At 38.0% G+C, this 25404-nt stretch overlaps 1 protein-coding gene across 1 annotated transcript; it reads left to right on the forward strand.

The window, feature by feature from the left end:
* The first annotated feature begins 282 nt into the window (after positions 1-282).
* tmc6a (transmembrane channel-like 6a) lies at positions 283-23998 on the forward strand. Its single transcript, XM_077230695.1, has 20 exons — positions 283-397; positions 2237-2360; positions 2449-2586; positions 3940-4065; positions 4157-4262; positions 4376-4463; positions 8071-8322; positions 8480-8646; positions 8730-8874; positions 12002-12169; positions 12820-12959; positions 15034-15118; positions 15646-15743; positions 15814-15909; positions 15993-16068; positions 19910-20043; positions 20572-20736; positions 20827-20905; positions 23569-23638; positions 23744-23998. The coding sequence occupies exons 2-19, from the start codon at positions 2261-2263 to the stop codon at positions 23635-23637; spliced, it is 2232 nt and encodes a 743-aa protein (XP_077086810.1). The 5' UTR covers positions 283-397; positions 2237-2260; the 3' UTR covers position 23638; positions 23744-23998.
* Positions 23999-25404: the final 1406 nt, after the last annotated feature.

The following is a 25404-nucleotide window of genomic DNA, read 5'->3' on the forward strand; positions in this document are numbered from 1 at the left end:
CTATATATTATGAAGTGTATCACTGAATATGAAATGACATAGCCTAGGCCTACATGATATATTTAGTAAATATATGGTCAGATATTTTTCAATTAATGAAAAGCGTAAATTCTTTTTAGATTCAATATATTGAATTCAAATTCAATATATTGTAATATATTAACGCAATATATTATTCTGTAGCCTATAGCCTATTTAAAAATATACAGCCCACTAGTTTCTTCCTCCTGTAGCTGGATGTGGTTTGTCACTTGTGCAGTCTGTCAACTGTGAAGTGTTTCTGCTCACTCCTACAATGTGAAGCTATGAGCCGCTCAGTTTTTTTTTCATTTAACGTTTTGCAGCGTATGTTTTCTTTAGACTACATTTGAAACTCTGTATAGCAGCAGCTTTTAAGGTGAGTATCATAATTCTTGATCCTTTACTGAGGACATTTTTTGTCTAAGAGGAGTGTTGTTGAATGAGCAGATAAAGTTTTTTTAATGGACAAACTAAAATTAGCTCGAGCAAATAGTGTGTTACGGAAATAACTTACAGTGCGAACCTAATTTAATGTTTCCAGACACTTAATTGCATGTTCATTAAATTAACCTTTATCATAGTTTAAATTGATATTACATGCAATTGTTTGAACTAAAGTGCTTTTTGACACACTTAAGTAACCGTATAGATCTTTATACTTTGAAACACGCTTAAAGTTACTGCTGAATGTACTGACAAGCATTTAAACTAAAATATACAATGTCATTTGTCATGATGAAGTTGCAATTTAGTTCATAGTACATAATCAAGTACTTTACATGTGCTTTAGTTTGTAAGTCAACACATCAAAACAAGTGTACTTTAAAACACGACAAATGATTCTTAAAACATAATGAGTTAAAATGTACTGTACTTTAAAGTAAAACTTTTAGTTTGACATTATTACAAAGTGCACTATTTAAAAGTGCTTAAGTGTATTAAGAAAGTGTAGTTTCTATGTATAATTAAGTGGCCTTTTATTTTGTTAATATTATATTATTTGCAAGGCAGGGTCTGATATTAACTTTTTTGCACACCAGCCACTATGGCTAGGGGTTTTCCTAAGTTATTAGCCATTTAGCATTTTCCCTGGTCACAAATTTTACACCAATACCATGGGGAAAACCTGCCATAAAGATCATTTTAATATTATCTCATAATTTGGCAGCAGGTTTATTAGGTCTTTAACTTTAAGACCTGACGCACAGATACATTGTTCTGTTACACATGCGTTTTCTTTCTCAACTGTTTACATTCACTTAAAACAACTAACTATGTTTACGTGAATACTGACATTTTGACAGTTTACTTAGTTTATTATTGTCTTTTAAAAAGACTACAATTGAAAAATGTATAGTCTGTATTATATATAAAATTAAACCAGCCAAATGCGCGTCACTCCTTCTAGCCACTTTGGCGGGTTTAATTTTATATATAATACAGGCTATACATTAGGATTAGTGACCGTAGTGTGTTAAAGGATTAGTGCACGTAAAAAATAAAATTCTGTCGTAATTTACTAATTTTCCTACTATGGAAGTCAATAGGGTTCATCAACGGTCTGGTTACCTTCTTCAAAACATCTTCCTTTGTGTTCAGCAGAAGTAAGAAAATTATACAGGTTTGAAACAACTTGAGGGTGAGTAAATGATGACAGAATTTATTATTATTATCCTTATTATTTAGAACTCTGCAATAAATGAATGATTTTTTTTTTTATCCATGTGGTTTATTTAAGTAAGAAAGGCTCGGGGAAATAAATTACACCTTAAAGGGATAGTTCACCCAAAAATGAAAATTAGGCCATGATTTAGGCCTACTCACACTGAAGTCATCCTAGGTGTTTATGACATTCTTCTTTCAGAAGAATTCAATCAGAGTTATATTAAAAAAATGTCCTGGCTCTGTGTATCTATTCATGATAAAAGTGCATCTATTCATGATAAAAGTGTATCTATCCATGATAGAAGTGTATCTATCCATGATAGAAGTGCTGTACACACGGCTCTGCGGGGGTTAATAAAGGCCTTCTGAAGTTAAGTGATGTGTTTGTGTAAAAAAAATTTCCCTATTTAAAACTTTATCAACTAAAATAACTAGCTTCCGGCAGACTGAAAGAAGAACGTCATACACACCTAGAATGACTTGAGGGTGAGTAAATCATTTTGGCGAACTATCCCTTTAATAAGGAAGTTCATTACTGATTATGATACAGCTTCTGCTCGGATGCACAGTCTGGATGGCTGCATCCCGGATCACGGAGACGATTCCCATTGGATATGAAGATGAAGAGCTGATTGAGCTGGAAGCTGTTGGGAGATCACACAGAGCAGTGAGATGTGGGCACACGCCATACAGACAGCCTGGTGTAAATCCCATTAATAAAAGACCATAGGGAAGTAATAACTTACTGTTTTTGTCTTATAGTTGATGTGACTCATAGGGATCGAGAAGACCTCGAGGCACAGCGTTACCATGAGCCCAAACACACAAACACCCCGCAGAGGAACAGCTGGTCCTCTTCAACGCAGAGGGTCCTGTCCTCCATGCCCAGTCGCTCTATCAGTGAGGGACTGTTTCCATACGGTTTCCCAAGGAACTTTAAAAAATCATGGCTGTTTTACTTCAAAACATAATAAACTTACTACTTAATAAAAAAAGATAACAAAATAGTTTTTTCAAACAAACCCTTGTGAATAAGCAGATTTAGATCAACTTTACGTCAAGGCCGCATTATGACCTCAGGTGTGCATTAGGCTATCTTCTAATAATTCAAAGGCCCCTCCGTCGTCAATCGTTTTTTATGCACCTTTTATGTAATTCAAATTAAATGACAATTTAAGTACTGTAAGTACACTTCACATTCGACACAATTAAATGCACATGGAATGATTCTGGAAATTTCCTATGAACTGAATTATGCGATTTCTTTTAATCAGCTTGTGATTTCTAGCGCATGTATGCAGTCAGTTTTCCCTAAGTTTACTCACAACAGGTGTAGATAATCACATTAGCTATTCCTTTTGTGCATGCGCTGTCTTTCTTTAAAATAAATGCCCATTTTTATTTTCCTATCAAATGCAATTCCATTTATACATTAATTTACTTGTAGTTACTTGTAACATAGATACTGTACGTTGAGGTTCAAAACAGAATCATTTTCTGCACTTTATAGCAATGTGTTCATTGTCATGATTCCTGTCTTTGTGTTCCCCTTGTCTTGTGTGAACTTTTTGTTTTTTCCTGTCTTGTGCCATGTTTTGTAGCAATTGCGAGAAATAAACTCGAAATTCACTCAGAATTGCATGTTTATATCTCGCAATTCTGACATTATAACACGCAATTGGGAGATATACAATGAAAATTGCGTGATTTAAAGTTTCAATTGCGTGTTATAAAATCAGAATTGCGTCATATAAAGTCGCAATTGCGAGGAGAAAAGTCAGAATTGCAAGTGTATTTCCCGCAATTCTGACTTTATTACATGCAATTGCGACTTTATATCATGCAATTGCGACTTTATATCGTGCAATTGCGACTTTATATCGTGCAATTGTGACTTTATATCATGCAATTGCGACTTTATATCATGCAATTGCAACTTTATATCATGCAATTGCTACTTTATATTATTCAATTGCGACTTTATATATGTGCAATTGTGGCTTTATATCATGCAATTGCGACTTTATATCATGCAATTGCGACTATATCGCGCAATTGCGACTTTATACCATGCAATTGCGACATTATATCATGCAATTGCGACTTTAAATTGTGCAATTCTGAGAAATACAGTCAGAATTGCGAGATGTAAACTCGCAATTGTGAGATAAAAGGTCGCAATTATCTTTTTAAATGTTTTATTCTGTGACGGAAACAAGCTTCCACAGTTAAGTGTACAGTGTCTTTTCTCAGGATGTAATCAGACAGCTGTGCTCTCCCAGAACCAGAGCCGATCCACCAAAACACGAAGAAGACGAGCGCCTAACCCCGTCTCCAGCGCTGCTAACCAGCATGTGTTTAGAGACTGGGCTGATCATGGTTTGCAGCAGTTAAACACTCACAATGCCAATCATTTCAATCAAACAGGGCTCATATATCATGAGGAATCACTTTTCCTTGATGTTTTAAGATAAACAGGAGGAGCTGCTGAATAAACTACAAGATTTGCCTGCTGGAGAATGTGTACATCTATTGCGTGAAATGCCTCTTAGTGTCTCTGAGAAGCGTCAGATCAGGTACAGACTGACTTTCCATTAAAGCTACTTAAAATGTATTTAGGAAACAATAATGAATTTATTCTTTGTGTGAAAATTTGTGTGAAAAGTCTTTGTGTAACCTGTCTTTTTAGAGCGTTATGCTTGGGCTGGGAGCTTGAACAGCCTCTCTCTGAAAACAGAGTCCTGTGCTGCCGTCAGTTTAAAGCGTGTTTCCTGAAGGTGACTTTTTGCACAGTAACTTTCAGATTTACATTAATTCTGATAATTTCCATGAATCGTGTTTAACTTAAGTTGATTTGAAACTTGCTGATGATGTGTGATGTCTGCACAAGTATATACACGGTGGCATACATTGCATTCGGACCGATACCGTTTTTAATTCTGTGTAAACTACAAAAACATGAATTTGTGAAAACGGTGATGTCATGCACATGCGTATTACGTGTTCAGTCTACAGGCGCATAGTGTTTCTTTACAAAGTGACATCACCAACTACTGACCTGGCATGAATAATACAGTGTTTTAGTCGTTTCCACCGATCAGTGTGAACGGGGATCGTTTTGACCATTTTGTCGTATGTACGTGAAAAAACGCAAAGGAAAAACTTTTCTGTTTTTAGTACATTGTTGTCATGTAAAAGTACCCTAAGGAAACTAACTAGGACATGCTAAACTGAAAGGATATACTAAAGACAAAGACAAATGATGGTTAGTAAAAAAATAAAAAATAATAATAATAATTTAATATCAAATCAATAGATTTCAACAACAACAAGGCAAAGTCACTCTTCAGTTGTCTCTCAAGAAGACTGGTTTTATGTCTTCAATGCTTTAACAATGTAAGGCCGTGTGTGAAACTTGCCTTAGAGGAATGGAGGCATTGGTTAGAGGGGGCGAAACATCCATTCTTAGTACTTACCGACCACAAGAACCTCCAGTACTTGAGAGATGCTAAAAAACTCAATCCACGTCAGGCCCGATGGGCACTATTCTTCACCTGTTTCGATTTCAGAATCTCATATCGTCCAGGCTCAAAGAATACTAGAGCGGATGCCCTCTCTCGCATCCATGCCCCAGAAACTCCGATGGAGGAACCTGAGAACATCCTGCCCGAGAATCTGTTTGTCAACCCCATCCAGTGGGAAATCAACGAACAATTATTGGAATTGTCACGACAACAACTTAGAGTCCCAGGATGCCCCCCCGAGAAGATTTACGTACCTGAGGATTTCCGCAACTCTCTCATTTCATCAGCTCACTCCTCTGTAGGCACAGGTCATCCTGGAATAGGCAAAACTTTCTCAACTCTCCAACTCAAATATTGGTGGCCCAACATGCAACAGGACATCACAACGTTCGTACAAGGTTGTATTCCCTGCGCCATGTCCAAAGTTCCCAGAAATCTCCCTGCGGGTAAATTAGTAGCACTTCCTGTCCCTCATAGACCCTGGTCACACATTGGAGTAGATTTCGTCACGGATCTTCCCCCTTCTGACGGCAACACCTGTATCCTCGTAACCATCGATCAGTTCTCCAAGGCATGCAAACTAATTCCTCTGAAGGGTCTCCCTACGGCTTTTGTCACTGCTGAACTTCTGACGGAACATGTTTTTCGAAACTTTGGCATCCCAGAGGACATCGTGTCCGACAGAGGACCCCAATTCATCTCCCGAGTTTGGCGAGCCTTTTTCACTCTTATGAACGTGACTGTAAGCCTATCATCAGGGTATCATCCGCAAACAAATGGCCAAACCTAACGAAAGATCCAGGATGTAGGACGCTTCCTGCGTACATTCTGCCACACCAACCAGAATATCTGGAGTCGATATCTAATTTGGGCAGAGTACGCACAAAACTCCCTCAGACAGTCATGCACGCAGTTGACTCCTTTCCAGTGTGTGCTGGGTTACCAACCCCCATGGTTTCCATGGTCCGGCGAACCCTCAGAAGTACCAGCAGTAAATAAGTGGTTTCAAGAAAGCGAAAGAGTGTGGAATCAAACCCTTCATCACCTCCAGCAAGCGGTGAATCGCCAACAGCATTTCGCAGATGCTCGTCGCCGTCAAACCCCTGAGTATCAACCCGGACAGTTAGTCTGGCTCTCCACAAAAGACATCCGTCTACGTCAACCTTGCCGCAAATTCAACCCCAGATACATCGGACCATTCCCCATTGTAAGACAAATCAACCCAGTCACCTACCAACTTCGTCTACCCCCAGAACATCGGATCCATCCCACGTTTCACGTCTCCCTCCTGAAACCTCATCACCCTCCTGTACCCAACTCAGCCACAGAACCGGTTCCGGAAGATAACCCCCCGATACCGCCTAAGCCCATTTTACCGAACCAGAGCCCATTTATCTGATAAAGGAGATATTGGACTCCCGACGTCGAGGTGGTCAGCTCGAGTATCTGATAGATTGGGAGGGGTATGGACCAGAGGAAAGATGTTGGATACCCCGGAACGACGTCCTTGATCCCAATTTGCTCCTTGAGTTTCACGCTCAACATCCTGACAAACCTGCACCACGGCCCAGAGATAGACCACCACGACGTCAGGAGCCAATCAAACACAACATCCTTCGCCACACAACGATCACTCTCCCCAGAATACTAATCACCTGCACCTGTTCACAATCAGTAAGCCTCATCAAACCCTGCATAAAAACACTCACCACAACCTCAGTCATTGTCAAGCCTCCAACAGGAACAGACCATTTCCCTTGTCTTCCGAAGTCTCTGATATGTCCAGTTCCAGCCAAGTAACGTATACTCACCTGTGAATTACTAACCTCTGCATTCCTGTTCCACGGTCTTCAGAGATCCTGTCCAAATCCGTGTTTCCTGCAATCCTGTCTGGATCCTTGTTCCTCGAAATCCTGTCTGGATCCCTGTTCCCAAAAAAACCTGTATTCTCCTGAGTCCCTGTGTTCACGCCGAGTTGTCGCTCCCACGACGACATCTGAAAGAGAAAAGACAAGTATAAGAGATCTGTGACTGCTTGACATCAGTTAACCTGAAGAGGACCTGCTTACCTGTAATCTGCCCCGCACGTAGTAATCTTCACCAAATCTGCACCTGAACTTTTAGAATACTCACCTATGCACTTGTGTCACATTAAATAAAGCTGTGTTTGGATTCACTTACCTCTGTCTCCGTGCCTGTATCCTGACAGTGTGTCCACCAAAGCCTTTTTTTTTTCACGCAGTTGCCGTATTTTTCTAATTGTTTTCAATGAGAGCGCCGCGTTTTTTAAACGCCATGAGCATAACGAGACGTTTTTATTCACGCTGAAGCGCTGAGCGTCCGGCATTTTTGTTCAACTTTGGGGTAAAATGCAGCGCTCATCACTGTCACTTTTTACACAGCCGTCCAATCACAGCGGAGAAGGGGCGGGACTAATATCACACCGAGCAACCGTCAACAAATGACAACAACAAGCATTATAACGGAACAAAATAATTTAAAACAAGAGCCAGAGAAAATACGTTACATGTATCGATATTTTAATATAGAATCAACACAGAAACAAAATATGTGTGAAATGAGATACTAGTAACACTTTCACGAATATTACATATCATAACAAGCAAAGTGTCTCAACTTAAGAAAAAAGAAATTCTGCGTTGCCAAAATGCTCTCAAGCGCCCATAGCTAGGCGTTTTCAGCTGGCTAAAAACGCTTTGGTGGACACACAACCTAAGGGCGACAACAATTTGCACCCAATTTGTATATAAATCACTGTTGAAAATTACATTTTTAAACATTTTAAATGTAGATTTCTGGAGGTTAGTATTAAAAACCTGCCTGCACTTCTTTTCGCTAGGTGTTGTGTGGTTGCTGGTTAGGTAAACTCTCGCAGCAGAAATCCATACAGCTCTGGCAGAAAGTGCTTAAAAACATCAGTGCTCGCTTTGGTTCCGGGATCCTGTCCTATTTCATCTTCCTCAGAAGACTGTTACTCTACAACATCGTCTTCTTCCTCATCAACGGCCCTTTCCTGCTCCTACCACAAATCTCAAATCCACCTCCACCTTCAAAAGATGAACACACGGACCTCTGGATGCTTACTGGCACGGTGAGGATGTATATTATCTAAAGCAAGTCCTTTATATTAGGGTCATTGTTTTTTGTGGTTTCTCTATGGTGTAGATGATTCATTGGGCAAAGGGAAAGGACATATTTTAAGTAAATGCCCTGCTTTATATCTCTTACCGTTTTTTGTTCCTCAACAGGGAATTCTGACAGACACAGTGATGTTTTATGGCCACTATATCAACTCCACAAGTGGAAATTGCCAAGCTAAAACTGAAATGTGTCCTAACAATTACAACATACCCCTGGCATATATTTTTACTATTGGGACAGGCATGTTTGTTACATGTGTAATGCTTGTTTACAGGTTTGTCTATTTTCCGTACTCACTGTTTTAATTCATTTTCACATCATTAGCTTGATTAAATCATAGTTTCTTTTTCCTTCCAGGATGTCTAAAGCATTCGGAAAGAGTTTCTGCACGTTCAAGCCTACTGGTAACCTAGCTATAAAGGTTTTCTGCTCTTGGGATTTTAAAGTCTGCAAGAAAAGGTCTGTTAAACTGCAGGCGGTGAACATCTGCACTCAGCTGAAGGTTTGTGGAAATATGACTCATATTAAAACTACTTTATCCTCCACAGCTAGCAGTAACTGCAAGCACTCTGAGTTCGTTTAAAGTTTGTCATTTCACTGTTTTTACTCAATATAGTGAAGTTTCAGCTATATAAAGTATTTAAATGCATTGTAAAGTTTAATTGTGTATTAAGAAATATCATTGTTTTAGTGGACTCTATTAAAATAAGTTCTGAGTACTCAAATGTTGAGTTTCCTCAAATGAAATGAGCTAGCTTAACTTGTTGGGTTTTACAGTGCGCACTAATAATTAAATTACAGTATGTCATACACAAATGTTGGGATATTTGAAGACATGTATGAACACTTAAGTCAGATAAAATATTATATTCTGCACTGTCAGAAAAAATAAATGTGCAAAATCGTACTTTTAGGGGTACAACAGCTTATCACGGGGCTATACTCTTGAAGTTTTTACCTTATCTACCCCTAGAAGATGCATATGAGTTCCTTAGAAAAGTGAATATATACCCTTAAAGAGTCAGTTCACAGTTTACATTTACTCATTCTCATGCCGTTCCAAACCCGTAAAACTTTTTTTTAATCTCCGGAACACAGATCAATATATTCTTAAATAAATCTGAAATATATCTGTCCCTCCATTGACTGTCCACGCAACTACAAATTTGACTCTTCAAAAAGTTAAAAAAGATATTGTAAAATGAATCCATATGAATCGAGTAGTTTACTCTAAATTCATTTCTGAAGAGACTCGATTGCTTTATATGATGAACAGATGTAATTTAGTAATTTTATTCACATATATATAAACATTCTGTCACGGGGAGGTTCAGGGAAGACGGAAGCAGAAGATATAATCCAAACGAGTTTAATTCACAGAACAGGAAGACAGGCAACCGCGTGTAAAACACAAACAATACCGGACACTGAACAGAAGACAGGCAGGAACTTAAATACACAGTGGTGATGATACAAATGACCGGCAGCTGTGAGGGAGGTAATCAGTGTCCATGGATACAGATTGGTGGCGGGAAACTCAGACAGGGGAACACACGTGGAAAATAAAAACAAAAAGAAAGTCCAAAGAAGCCTAATGGCGACACATTCGTCATCACACAAATCAGATATGATAAACGTAAGCACAAGCATGCTCACTTGACGTGTGAGAACCAATGAGGTTTATTCTCGTGTTACGCAGCACGTTTGAGTCTCTACAAGAGAACCGATGAGGTTTTCAATGGAGTGTAGGCTTCCTTGAATGATTTGTGCTCTTAACAGTGCACTATACGGAGGGAAATGTGGAGAATGAAGTGTACCCAAGCTTTTAGGTTTAGGTTTAAGATCTCCCCGTCTCAGTTTCTAGATCCTGCCCCCTTTTAAAGCTGTGAGATCTCCAGTTAGGGTGACCCCCCGTCCCGCTTTGCGTTGTAGGCAACCGCACAGCATTTTCACTCCTTGTCCCGCACGTCGCATATTGAGAAAATGTCCCAGCATTTTCATCAGTCTGTTGCTTTTTAGTTATCATATTGTTTTTTATTAAGTTAGATAAACATTATATGACTCGTTCCAGAATTGCAGGTACATTTCAAGTAGAGAAAGAAAACAAAAAATAGGATATTATTTTTCTGTTTATTTTCATAGAATGCACTTTAAATTCAACATTTTCATTATTTGCTGATCTTGTGAGATTTAAAATATTAATACTGAACATCAATTTACTAACAGAACTGTTATAGACAAATTGGGTTGACGATAACAGAGTTGACATTTTCCACTGTTTTGTGCTTTAGCTCAATATGCTAACCTCAAACCAGACACCATGTCTAAAAACAGTTTTATGGGTTTTCGCCATATTGTCATTTTTTAAAAAGTGAATGAGAGATTCACTGCAATATCACAATAATAGATTTTACAAATAATGAATCTACTATTGGTGTATCCTAAACATTTTGTACAAATGAATGAGAGAAGAATAATGACTGACATCACTGCTTTCCAGAGTTTCCCGCTAGAGGAAGTGACATCACTTGGTGCAAGTCACATGCTTTTTCTACAAATGCTTTGGAGTTTTTTTATTTATTTATTTTTATAACAGGTAACAGAGTTGACCAGAACGTAGGGACAGACACAAAATCTATTTTTTTTATTAATTCAATTACAAATAATACAGGGAATCTATATTCTATGCAATTGTTTATATAACAAAAAATATTTGAAAATTAGACTTTATGGTTTCATGATAATTCAAGTTGAATGTGTGAATCAGGAGGCAGAGACAGTCAATAATAGGTGGAGTGGGAGTCATTTAGTTAATATTTCCCATTAAAATATTTTCCTAAATATACATAAAGCATTATTTTCAGTGATAGTTTAATATAATTTGTGTTTTTTTTAAAATAAAAGGTTTATCTGGGAGACTCGAAATGTACCACCTTATTCTAGAATTACTCATAATAGCTGGAGGTTATGTTTTAGTGTTGGTAACATGTCCCACATTGTCCCACACAAACTTATAATCGTCCCACATTTGGTTTGTTTGATGGTGGTCACCCGATCCTGCAGATAAACCTTCTCAACCCCGACGCCCCAGGCCTGGTCAACCACTTTAACCACCCAGAAACCACTTCAGATGTGCCAAAAACACCAACAACCTTATGCTGGTTTTAGTGATGTGTAGTTTTAGTGTCCTATAAAAAAAAAGTTTTTCATTTGCTAATAGTGAACTATGCGTTCAGTACAGAGCTATCTGTTAATCAGGGTTTCTTGTTAGTAATCAGTAGTTACTGGAATGTTAATATTGTGTTACTCATTTGTTCCTGTGTAGTTATTCATCAATGACGGACCAGTTTAAAGTGCTATTGTCATTTGTTTAATGTAAAACACTTCCTCCAAGCCCATTGCACAAGACTTTCTGACAAGCCTAAACACAGTAGCACCATCAACACTGTTTTTTTTTTTAAAACAACTGACTTGGTATCATCAGCAAATCCACATGTTTGTCCAAACAATGGAAGACAGGGACAATTCAGTTTGAAGACACTAGTGGTGCATACTTCACCTTTAACGCACAATGCATACTCATTTGTTGACTCTCACCATAGATTTGAGTCTGAATGTTTGTGTTGTAGGAAATGCTGTCAGAGCTCAGCTGCAGAAAAAAGAAGAGGAGCTTGTGTTCAACGTTGGGCTGGTTGAGTGTACACATACTAGTATGGTCCATTTGCTTATTTTGCATTGGTGCCTGCGTGATGGCTGTTTACTTCCTCCACCCTTACATTGAGCAGGACGTACGTATGGTAAGGGTCTGGTCAAAGTGTCGAATAGGCAACAGGAAACCTAACGCTTGATACATCACACAAATAATGGTGGAAAAGACCAGTCACTTCCTGTTCAGTTCACACAACAGTTATTTTCGCTGCTTCATCATATTGCAAATAGCTTTCAAATGTATTCTCTGGTAACTGTTTTCTTCAGATATCATCTGGACATCTGGATTTTTTTTTCATTGCATTACTGATACGCAACGTGTTTTCAGGGTGTTTTAGTTTAGCCTTTGCAAATTTGACAGAAATTCTGTGCTCATTCTCAAGAAAAAAAAGCCATTTGTATGATACTGCAATTGATAAATTGAAGTTCTCTGTTCAGAGCGCAATGCAAAATAAGTCATACAATAAAACTCTTTAAATTGTAAATGTAAATGTGCATCAAGTTACATTTTTATGGGTTATTTAGAAAACTTTAACGTCATTGAAATGCTCACAGATTTTTCCTCTAAAATGCTATATGCATCTCTGAATTATTTTGTCTTTGCTGAACCCTGTTATGCTGTGACACTTAAAACTAAATTGTATTTTCTTAGAATGGGCTTGATGTGTGATCTGGCATATTGTTTTTGAATACTTGATCTGATATATTGTGTGCGCGTGTCTTTATCATGTGTGTTCAGGAAAATGACCAACTCCGTTTGCTGACCCTGCCGCTGGCCGTGTCTTGCCTCAGTCATCTTCTGCCTGGTTTATTCAACAAGTTATCCTGGGCGGAAGATTATAACTCCCCAAGTGTTCACATTTACGTGTCCATTGTCAGGTCAGGGAAGCATTTACTTATTTGCATATCATTCTTTCACTAACTATTTATTCACTTCCTGTCTAATTCTTCCGTGAGCTATGAGCATTTTGCTTTCAGTGCAGCAGGAAGCAACTTTAGCATGCTTCATTTGATTTCCTTTAAATCTCTTTATATTTGCTGCTCTAGTGTGACATTTGACATTTGAATGCGCAGTCTTGCATGACACTTAGACACCTTTTAGACACATTATTTGTCTGTTTAATAAGCGAGAAAGTCCTTCTTCCAAACCAATGAGATGCATCATTTACAATATAAAATTGAATCTTACAGCATTTTCCACATAATGGAAGCAGTTATGTTTGTTTTTAAACTTTGTTAACCCGTGTACATCAATTAAAAACAAAGTTACACATAGCTACATAGAGGACAAAAATGTCCAAGTCAAAAAACTGTCATAAAAATGTGAATCTTGGGAGCACAGACTTAAGTTTGGTATTATTTTAAAGACCCTTGGCAGATTATTGCTGAAGTAAAAAAAAAAAAGTAAATAAAAAAATATATATAAGTTTACGTTTAAGTCAACATTATTTTATATAAAAATATATATTTTATGAAACAAGTTGAACTCTAAAACGGCTAGAAAATCAAAGCCATAAATCTAAATAAATTGTGTTCCAAATTTGAGGATGATATCTCAAAAAATGAGCTTTCGGTAAGAGTTTGTTTGGGCGCAGTAACAGATTTCCCCCATTGGTTTCCAGCAAATCTCCACTGGTGCACACAGTAATTGGATTTTAGATTTGCAGTTGAGTTTTTCTCTCTCAATATTACAAACACACACACACACACACACATACACACACACACACACACACACACACACACACACACACACACACACACACACACACACACACACACACACACACACACACACACACACACATTTTTTTATAACACACATACCAACCACACTCTAACATCCATACCAACGCACCCACACAAATTATTGTTGCATAATTGATCTATTTGGCTCTATAATATACCGAAGCAGAAAACAGGAATAAAGCGAGTATTTGCTTTATAGGCCAAACCTGAAAAGAATGCCACCATCTGGTAAAAAATAGTAAAAAACAAAATTTTGAAGCCTTGCCAACAGAATGAAAGCCTCTTAACAAAGATTGCATAATTTTATAGTTAAATGGCCCTGGGATTAAACAAAAAAAAAACTGCAGTTTTAATGGGTTTCAATGTGCACATTTTTGTCCAAAAGGCGCTGAGAGGGAGTTTTTTTGTATCTAGTGTAAAATAGATTTTTTTTAAAGGAAATGGTGGTGAAATAGTAAAATTCCAATAAAAATGCACACCTGTGCCAAATTTTATGCGTTATCATTAACACAGGCAAAGTGATAAAAAACAACAACTGAAACAGCCAAAAATGTCCATAAGGATGCACAGGGGTTAAAAAAAGAAAAAGAAAACTCTCACATGTCAAATGGTAAACCCCCAAATGACACAACTTTTTATGTTTTATGTCTTTGACTTTTAGTTTGTATTTCAGTTTCTGTTTTCTTTTGTTCGTTTTCCTGCTCCTCGTTTGTTACCATGGTCACCGCCATTATGTGTTAGTTTGGTTCAGCCGTGCGTGATTAATTACCTTGTTTTGTTAATGCACTTAAATTCTGTTTTGCTTTCTGTTCATTGTCGGTTGCATGTTGGCTTGATATGCTGAGTTTGTAATAAATCTTGTGTTATCTTATGATCGTCTTATGTGAATTTGAGCGTTACACCAAACTTAACGATATTCACAATATGTGTACCTTATATGTTGCTAAAATATGTAATACTGTATCATTTAAATGCATGTATACAGAAATTACATGTACAAGAATCTTGCATTTTAAACTAGATTTCTATAAAATCTCGTTTTCATTTGTTTCGGACATGCTTATCCATTTAAATATACGTTAATAACTAAACTGATGTCAAATAACATATGTGTTCAGTTCAGAAAGGTTCAAGACAGGTTGTTATTATTAGAATCAAATATCTGAGTGTTCAGCAACAACCTTTCGCCTTTCTGTTTTCACAGGAACCTGTTGTTGAAGGGTTGCATTTTTAGTGTGTTGTGTTACTGTTGGCTCAATAAAATGGATGACAGCAAGAAAGGCCAAAAGGTGACCAGAATCATGAAACCTGAAGACCTCTTTTAAAAAATCCAGTAATGTTGTTATTTCAACAAAATTATTCAAAGCAATATTGATCAAGCACCCAATCCTCACAGTTAATTTGTTGATTTTCTTTTCGGTGTGTGTAGGATTTGTGGAGCCCGATCTCATGAAAGTGAGTATCTATACAACGAATGTTATTTCTCGTGCAATTGATACGCCAAAAATAGTTTTTTTGCGTGCATATGATGTAATATGCACACACTCCCAACCCTAATCCTACCCAAGGGGTTTTCAGTGCGTAGCATATGCGCGCAAAAAACATTTTTTGGTGTATAATTGGCACGAGAAATAAAATTTGTGTTATAGATACGTACTTTCATGAGATTGTTTTGGAATGAATGATCATTTAATATATATATATATATATATATATATATATATATATATATATATATATATAAACTGTTTCTATCTATGTGCTCATTAGTTGAACATGAAATAAAGCAGGGTTGTTTTCACTTGTGTACTTGCAGTGCTGGGAGACATTTGTTGGTCAAGAGCTTTATCGTTTGGTTGTAATGGATCTAATAGTTGCAGTGCTGTACATCATCTTGACAGAGTTTCTGTGGGGGTAAGTCCTCCTGATCCGTGTAATGGCAGTGACGTTTATCTGGGTTTATTGACTCGCTCTGCTCCTTCAGGCTGTGTTTCAGAAACTTCACATTGAGGAGGAGGAAACTGGAGTTTGACATTGCACGAGATGTTCTGGAGCTCATCTATGGTCAAACGCTTGTGTGGTACTGTCACCTTCTCATAAAGAAACACTACATGTTGTCCTGATGGCGTGACACTAACAGTGTTTTCTGTGTTTCTTTCATAGGTTTGGTGTGCTGTTTTCACCCCTGTTGCCTGCAGTACAAATTGGGAAACTGTTTCTCTTGTTCTACTTCAAAAAGGTCAAGAGCTTCTTAGTATTTTTTAGGCTTCTTTTGAACTACAGTTGAGGATAGGATATTAAGTTTAATAACTTTATTGCTTTAATTGTAAAGATGTAGTTCCTCCCAAATGCAATTCGGTCACAATTTACATGTTGTTCTTTAGTGAAACACAAAAGGAGATGATAGGCTGAATTGAATCCGTGTATCATTCGTTCAGTCGTTTTTTTTTATAATATTAATAGTCAACATTGAAAGTAGAAGAATGAGAAGAGCCTAGTCAGATCAAATTTATAGCAGCAATAAACCTGAGTGCGCAGCGTCATTGTTTTATCTATTAAGCACAAATAAAAGCCTGACAACGCTAAATGTTCAGTTTTCTGATAATATAATTCACATATTAAAGTGTAGCAATAAATTAAATGTAACAATTATATTAATACTAACTATAAAAATACCAATGGAGTTGCTTGATGCAAGTAAATGGTGATCTAATTATTTTATGGTTAAAATATATGATCATGTAACATGAATATATGATCATGTAACATAGTCTTATTTGAATGAATGAATGAATGAATGAATGAATGAGGGATTATATAGCGCTTTTATATGTACTACTGTACACCCAAAGCGCTTTATAATCATGCCAGGGAATCTCTCCTCAACCACCACCAGTGTGAGCATCCACTGAGATGATGTGCGCCACACACACACACACACACACACACACACACACACACACACACACACACACACACACACACACACACACACACACACACACACAGATGGAGAGAAGAGAGAGTGATAGAGCCAATTCAGTGTAAGGGATTTTTCGGAGGCCATGATTGGCGAGGGCCATTGGAGGGAATGTGGCCAGGACACCCGGGTTACACCCCTACTCTTTACGAGAAGTGCCAAGGGATGCCAAGAGTCAGGACCTCGGTTTAACGTCTCATCCGAAAGACGGATCTTTTTTTGTTTATTATTATGTATAAAAGAAAAATGTTAGTAAATGGACTTAAACTAAAACCCATAGAGTAGTGGTCTGCGTTCAAGTATTCCCGTGACTGGAGAGAAAGTGAGGCTACGTATTTCTCTAAAAACAATAAGCACTCCGGCTCGGAGCTTCATGAGAAATTGCGCTGCGTACCCGATACACACTTTGAAGCTTCAGTGTCATATGTAACATCACTAGGGCATGGTATCCACCCTGGTCCTTTGCTCCTGGACCCCTTGAGGGAGAAACTTTTTGGCCGCCTAGAACCTATCGACGACAGCATTGCCTGTGTTGCTCAAAAGGCCAGATGCTGAAATCAGGCCATCCGGCAAGAAAACCTCTTTCTCCTCGAGTGCCCGAAAGGCTCGACCACAGATGCCCTTGGGCAGTGTCCCAGAGTTCATTAACCGTTTCGGGATCTATCCCCTCGCCAGTGTCCAGATCTTTTTGCAGGTCAGCCTGATATGACTGCAGGACAACCATTGTGTGTAGGGATACACCAGCATGACCTGCCGCTTAATAGACAATACCCACCAGATGTAATCTTACAGGGCCTGGAGGGTAAGGTTCAAGACTACAAAGCTCCACTTCAGCAGCACTTACATACACCAGACTTTACCGTTTTATTCCTATCAATATTCAGATGTTTTTCACACAGACAAAGAGAAAAAAAATGTTTGCAATTATTAAGGTTATTAATGTTATTGTTAAATTATTAATCAACTAGGGACGTATTGTGATATCGGTTCATGGGGTGCCTTGGATTAAGGGTATATTTAATACTCTAAGGTACAAATTGTAACCTGGCTGTTTTAGAAAATGGTATTTTGGATTCAGATGCAATTTAGACGGTTTATATAAACAAAATAACAGAGGTAAAACACAAGAGTCCAGCCAAAGAACAAGATGATACAACTTGGGTCCATCCATCCATCCGTCCATCCATCCATCCATCCATCCATCCATCCTTCCATCCAACCATCCTTCCATCCGTCCGTCCGTCCATCCATCCGTCAGTCCGTCCATCCGTCCGTCCATCCATCCTTCCATCCATCCTTCCATCCATCCTTCCATCCTTCCATCTGTCCGTCCATCCATCCATCCGTCCGTCCGTCCGTCCATCCATCCGTCAGTCCGTCCATCCTTCCATCCATCCATCCTTCCATCCATCCTTCCATCCATCCTTCCATCCTTCCATCTGTCCGTCCATCCATCCATCCGTCCGTCCGTCCGTCCATCCGTCCGTCCGTCCGTCCATCCATCCATCCATCCTTCCATCCTTCCATCCTTCCATCCTTCCGTCCATCCGTCCGTCCATCCATCCATCCATCCATCCATCCATCCATCCATCCATCCATCCTTCCATCCAACCATCCTTCCATCCGTCCGTCCGTCCATCCATCCGTCAGTCCGTCCATCCGTCCGTCCATCCTTCCATCCATCCATCCTTCCATCCATCCTTCCATCCTTCCATCTGTCCGTCCATCCATCCATCCGTCCGTCCGTCCGTCCATCCGTCCGTCCGTCCGTCCATCCATCCATCCATCCATCCATCCTTCCATCCTTCCATCCTTCCGTCCATCCGTCCGTCCATCCATCCATCCATCCATCCATCCATCCATCCATCCATCCATCCATCCATCCTTCCATCCATCCATGCAAGTAGGGCATCACCAGACAAGGAAACACTGGGGTTTAAATACACACAAGGTAGCAAGGGGCTGATGAGGGACAGGTGTAAGTGATTAGTTACTATGGGAACTTACTAGGGTAACTATGGCGACAAACAAGGGACAAAGCCAAACACTGGCCGGGATCATGACACTAATATACTAATATTTAGAGGTTGATAAGGTACAAAGTTGTCCCTTTAAGGGCACTGCCCCAGTGACCAGCTGTTATACCTTTTTGTAAAAAAAAATTCTTGAACATTTCAACATCCAATTTCTAAATATGGAAAAGGCTAGCTCAGACATTCTGATAATATAAGTGTAATATTTTGGTTAAACTATTCCCTTTGCTGCAATGTAGAAAATAACTGGTGTCTTTAACTGTGTAATAATTTATTAGATATGTTGTATTTATATTATTAGGATATCCTCTGCCAATTAAAGGGATAGTTCACCCAAAAATGAAAATTCTGTCAGTATTTACTCTCTCTCATGTTGTTCAACCCCGTAAGACCTTCATTCATCATCAGAACACGAATTAAGATATTTTTGATTAAATCTGAGAGCTGGATCACTCCTCCATAGGCTTCTAAGGGATTTAAACTTGTTCCCCGAAAAGTTATTAAAGACATCGTTAAAATAGTCCGAGTGACTACAGTGGCTCAATCTTAAGTTAATCTTAAGTCCTTCTCTGTTGGCCTCGAGTGAGTTAACTTAGTGGAATTGCGTAGAGCTACGTCACACGTAGACTCACTATTGGCCGACACTGGTCATGTGTGTGATGCGTGTGACGTACAACACAGAAGCTTACGCTATTATACTAGTGAACTCACTCGAGGCCCACAGAGAAGAAAATGAATAGTTGAAATAAAGTCATTATTTTTGTTTGTTTTTGCGCACAAAAAGTATTCTCGTCGTTTGATAAACTTAAGATTGAGCCACTGTAGTCACTTGGACTATTTTAACGATGTCTTTAATGACTTTTCGGGGCCGGCAAGTTTCAATCCCTTAGAAGCCTATGGAGGAGTGATCCAGCTCTCAGATTTAATCAAAAATATCATAGTTTGTGTTCCGAAGATGAACGAAGGTCTTACGGGGTTGAACAACATGAGGGTGAGTAATCACTGACAGAATTTACATTTTTGGGTGAACTAACCCTTTAATGGCATATGTGTCACCCCCTTTATAGACAAGTTTGATGATGAACTTCCAAGCACCCAGGAAACACTGGAGGGCCACTCAGATGAGCACCCTCTTCGTCAGCCTCCTGTTCCTGCCCTCCTTCATCGGGGCCCTGGTGTGCGTCATATATACAATGTGGAGGTTTGTCTCTTCAGAATATTACATTCACTCTTCACTGCAAAGACAATATATATTTTCTATAAATTGGCAGATAATCTTGCTAATTTTGCAAAAACTCCTTAATTTAGACCCCCCCCCCCCCCCCCCCCCCCCATGATATTTTATGGCATTTTACTCATCTAGTAAATGCCTCGTGATTTAAGAATTTTTGGATATTTGGACTGGAAACAAGACAAAAATACTAAGAAGTGTTTCCAGGACATGGCTAAATCTGGAAAGGACCAAATCTAGTTAAAAAACAAGCATCAATATTGGTTATTTTACCACCCATGTTGGTAAAATATAAGTCCATTTTATGATTTTAAAGGGATATTTCACTCAACACCAAAAATTCGGAATAATGTTTCTGGTTTTAGGTTTTGTCCATAGCCATTTTCACATATACACACACTCACTTGCATAATTATAAACCATAAGTCCTGAACACAAAGCAAATCATTTCAATAATAATTTCAACATTACAGTGGCAGTGTGTTTCTGTTTTCTCAGGATCAAGCCCTCCTCACACTGTGGGCCCTTCAGGAGCTTCCACAACATGCTCCTCTTAGGCAAGCAGTGGATCCTCGGTCTGGGGAGCTCCAACTGGCTCAGCTGGGCGTATAGCCACTTGGTGGACAACCCTTTGTTCCTCTTCATTTTTGCAGGCCTGTTCCTGTGAGTTTTCCTTGCTAATGGGACTCCTGGGTGAAGTATAGATCAGATTTGGGTCATTTTTTTTAACCTGCCATCTCCATCTCTTTCCAGAACCATTATATACATTCACATGCAAGTTTTGGATGGCCAGAAGTTGATCATTGCAAGGTTACAAGAACAGATAGACCATGTGAGTGTTATGACCCTTGTGGAAAAATACATTTTTTTGAGCACTAATTACGGAAATAATGTACTTAAGTGCAATATGAGTATAATGTTTTTGGGCACTTAGTATATTTAAAATATAATGAATTTAAATGTAATATTGAATAACTTGACAGTTAAAATCATAATCAAGAGCTGTGTCCCAAATGACGCACTATACACTATGTACCAAATGAAGCACTATACACTATGTACTTATACACTATGTACTTAACCGTGTAGTGTATGAACTTTATAGGTTTATTTTGTCTGAAGCCCCTCCCCCTCCGCCACTAATTAAAGCTGCGACAGTCGAGTGTTAAATAAGTGCATCATCCGGGCACTTAAAGCTCCAGTCCGTAACTTTATTAGGTTCAAATTATCCAAAATAAACGTTTGAGCAAGTACATAATCAGCCAGTGTTCAACACTCTATGCTTGCCGTAGCTCGATTCAAAACGGTAAGCTTGTAATAATGTTTTTAATTCCAGTGGTACTGGTGGATTTCCACGAGAAATTTGAGCATGTCTTTGTCGCCCTGGATGACAAAACCAGTCATATGGGTCATTTTTTTGAAATCTGGATTTATACATCATATGAAAGCTGAATAAATACGCTTTCCATTGATGTATGGCTTGTTAGGATAGGACAATATTCGGCCGAGATACAACTATTTGAAAGTCTGGAATCTGAAGATGCAAAAAAATCGAAACATTGAGAAAATCGCCTTTAAAGTTGTGCATTTATGTTCGCAATTGTGCAGCATTCACTCACAAGAATAAATGTTTTATATATTTACGGTAGGAAATTAGAAAATTTCTTCATGAAACATGATCTTTACTTAATATCCTAATGATTTTTGGCATAAAAGAAAAATTGATAATTTTGACCCATGACATGTATTGTTGGCTATTCCCACAAATATACCCGTGCTACTTAAGACTGGTTTTGTGATCCAGGGTCACATTTATGCATTTGGCAGATGCTTTTATCCAAAGCGACTTACACTGCATTTCAAGGTACACATTTACATTCTTATCCGTTCTTGCTTTCCCTGGGAATCGAACCCATAAACCTGGCGTTGCAAGCGCCAACGCTCTACTGTTTGAGCTACAGGAAAGTTGGCCATCATGTTGTCTTATGTTGAAGAAAGTCTTTGTATATATACTCTATACTTCCAAAAAGTATAATCTGTGATTGCTATTGACAGGATTCACATCGGTGACTGACAGCCGCACACTCTCCTCAAAACATTGTGTTCATCCGCGCTGTGCCGTGCCGAGGCACAACCCACGTAACGTTGATCTTTCCGCGAATAACTGCAATTGCAGATTTCGAACAGAGATGGCGACAAAGAGGAAAAAAAACTACGGACTGCAGTTTTCAGTGTAAAAGCACTACTTGCACTATTTATACTGCAAAATGGTGTAGAATTGTGCACAAGTACTTGATTTGGGACGCACCTATAAGTACTTTAGTATAGTATGTCAAAATAAGTTACTTTAAAGCATGACAATTATAAAAACATGATTTAAAATGTACTTTCGGTAACACTTTATTTTGATAGTCCACTTTAGACATTCTACTAACTATAAGTAACTTTGCAGCGACATGTCAACTAACTGTCATTAGAGTATTAGTGGACTGTCTGCTTAATATCTGCGAACACTTTATTGTGTTGGTCCTCCAAAAGATATTCTACAGACTATAAATAACTTGGGAACTAGAAGTCAACTTATTCTCCTAACCCGAACCCTAACAGTCTACTGACAGTCTACGATAGTATACTAATACACTAATGAGAGTTAGTTTACATGTAGTTGCAAAGTTACTTATAGTCAGTAGAATGTCTAAAGTGGACTATCGAAATAAAGTGTTACCGTACTTTCATGTAAAGCTTTTAATTTGACAGTATTACAAAGTGCACTTTTTAGAAGTTCACTTGAGTGTATAAAGAAACATTCATGAAAGTGACTCTCTTAAAGTACAAGTGGCATTTTATTTCAGTATTGTTATCTGCAAGTACAGTTTTCAAATATACTTTTAAGATTTGAAGTACAGTACAAATGCACTAGATAGTGCACTCTATATAAGTTCAGTATTAAGTGCACTTCTTTTTCACAAGGGGCTAAACTACAAAAACTTTGTATACTTCTGGAGGGAAAACACTGTTTTAACAAGAAAATGAATTTGCATCATTTAGCAATGAGGGTAGATTCAACAAGAATACAATTTCAACTTTTATACAGAAAATTGTGAGTGGTGCTTGCCTTGATTCTGAGTTGTTGTCAGGATGTTGCTATTTGATGGCTGATTCTTCATCAACAACAACAACAACAAAAAAATTCTTAAAACATTTGTTTGATTATTTAGAAAAGTTGTAGCGCGCGCACACACACACACACACACACACACACACACACACACACACACACACACACACACACACACACACACACACACACACACACACACACACACACACACACACACACACACTCTCCTCTGTAAACCACATGAGGTTTCTGATACAAACGGATATGGGCTCTTTTAAAAATTGCGGTTAGTGGTTTGGGCTCAAATAACTAAACAGCGGTTCGGGTTTTCACAGCCTAATGATTTCGTGCTAACATCTCTCCTGTCTTCTTAGGAGGGTGCAGATAAGAAGTTCCTCATAGCTAAACTACAGGACCTCAATGAGGCGAATGCTCAGCAGTGAGGTGAGCGTTCAGTGCTTCCTTAAACCTGATATGCATTCAGGATGTTTGACAGATGAAGACACATTCCACAACTTGTTTTGTGGTTGATTTCCTTCTTGTGAACAGGTGTTTGAATGACCGTGTCACCTGCTGTTTACCTGTTTTACCAAGGAAGGTAAAGGATTCTACAGAAAAATCATCCAGAGGAATACATTGTGGTTACAAAAGCATAAAACCTGAAAAACTGGTGCAGCTTATGTAGAAGATGCATTTTGGAGTGATGACACTGATATTTAGTAGTGCCACTATTTTGAAATGCACATGGTTCATTTTTACTTATGGAAATGTTTTTGTCCATTCTATATCTATTTCTTTTGTGTGTGTGTGTGTGTGCGTGTGCGTGTGTGTGCGTGTGCGTGTGCGTGTGCGTGTGCGTGTGCGTGTGTGGTTGAGAATGTGATGATAATTTGTAATAATTTGGCTATGAAGGCATACCCTATAGTGCAAAACAATATACTAAAATGTATTTGAAAAAAAAAAAGCATGCTAAGTATACTATAAATACACTTACATATTTATGTGTCTAATTAAAATACCCTGCAGTTGTACTTTTGTTATACTAAAAGTCTACTAAATTGCAACAACTAATTTGTACTTAATGTACTTTAGTTATCCGGAAATAGTGCTGAGATGCAACTAAAGATACACTTAAGTGTATTTGCCTGTGCTAAAGTGAAACTATTGCAAGTATACTTTAGGTACCCTTCAAATAACTTGCATTTAAAGACTGATATTATACAGAGGTCATACTATCCTTACTAATATTGATATTAAAATACATGTTAAGGCTTAATATTAAGAAATGTGCATTGTGCAATAAAGAAATACTCCAAATAAAGTTTAATTGTAGTTTTATATCAGTAAGTCTTAAGTGAAATTTGAAGTAGGCCTATATTTAGTATGAAATAAATGTATTTTAAATAGATTTTGGTATGTTGAACTTTACTTTTGGAGGTTTGAGATCAATCAATAAATGTAAATTACAATTATTTGTGAATTATTATTATTCAATTTTTTTTACCTATTATTCTTGTCTATCACACGGGTTTCTGATTGGTCAAACGTGTCATTCCATGATGAAGTATTTTTGTTTGCATTAACTTTCCTATAAACATAGCTGTGCTGTTTTCATTTCTTTTTGATCGATTCTGTGACTCATTTATTCGTTGGTATATTTCATTTTCAGGTCAAGACTTAGGTCATTGTAATGTACAGTATGCGGTAATATAAAGCTAAGGAGTCGAGGAAGTTTTGTCTAAACCTGTAAGACTAAATTCTGAATAACTGTGTCACATGCCGGCCAGAGTTTCTGAAGTTAAGAGAGGCGTTTCTTAAACATCCACCTTATAAAAGCAGACACACTACACACTACACCACTGTAAGCTACAACAGGCGTTCGGGCATCTGAGGAGGGTACATGTGCAGTGTGAGTTTATCTTCCTCTTGTAATTTAGCCTTTTCCCACTACTTTTACATTTTCTGCATCCATTATTAATTGGTTAATTTTGCTGTTTTTATTTTAATTAATAGCTTGTTTTATGTTTCATCTGTTTATAAGCTTAAACATGTTGCCTCAGTCGTTGTATTGTATTCATTCTGTATAGATAAAGAGTGCAATAATGGAATCCACGGCACGTTTATACATCTGTGTTCCTGAAGAATATAAGGAAGAATTTCTAAAATCTGGAAATTGGGTAAGCTCACCAAATGTTAAAAATTAATTGATT

The sequence above is a fragment of the Siphateles boraxobius genome, unplaced genomic scaffold (genome assembly GCF_051911475.1).
Source record: "Siphateles boraxobius isolate OS27281-9 unplaced genomic scaffold, OSU_SipBor_1 15, whole genome shotgun sequence".
NCBI lineage: Eukaryota > Metazoa > Chordata > Actinopteri > Cypriniformes > Leuciscidae > Siphateles > Siphateles boraxobius.

Bases quoted from the DNA above. Each gene is read 5' to 3' on its own strand.
- tmc6a (XM_077230695.1), top strand. From the start codon at position 2,261: ATGGCTGCATCCCGGATCACGGAGACGATTCCCATTGGATATGAAGAT. The intron at 12,170-12,819 runs GTAAGGGTCTGG...ATGTGTGTTCAG, and splicing joins TTGAGCAGGACGTACGTATG to GAAAATGACCAACTCCGTTT. The intron at 12,960-15,033 runs GTCAGGGAAGCA...CTGTTTTCACAG, and splicing joins ATTTACGTGTCCATTGTCAG to GAACCTGTTGTTGAAGGGTT.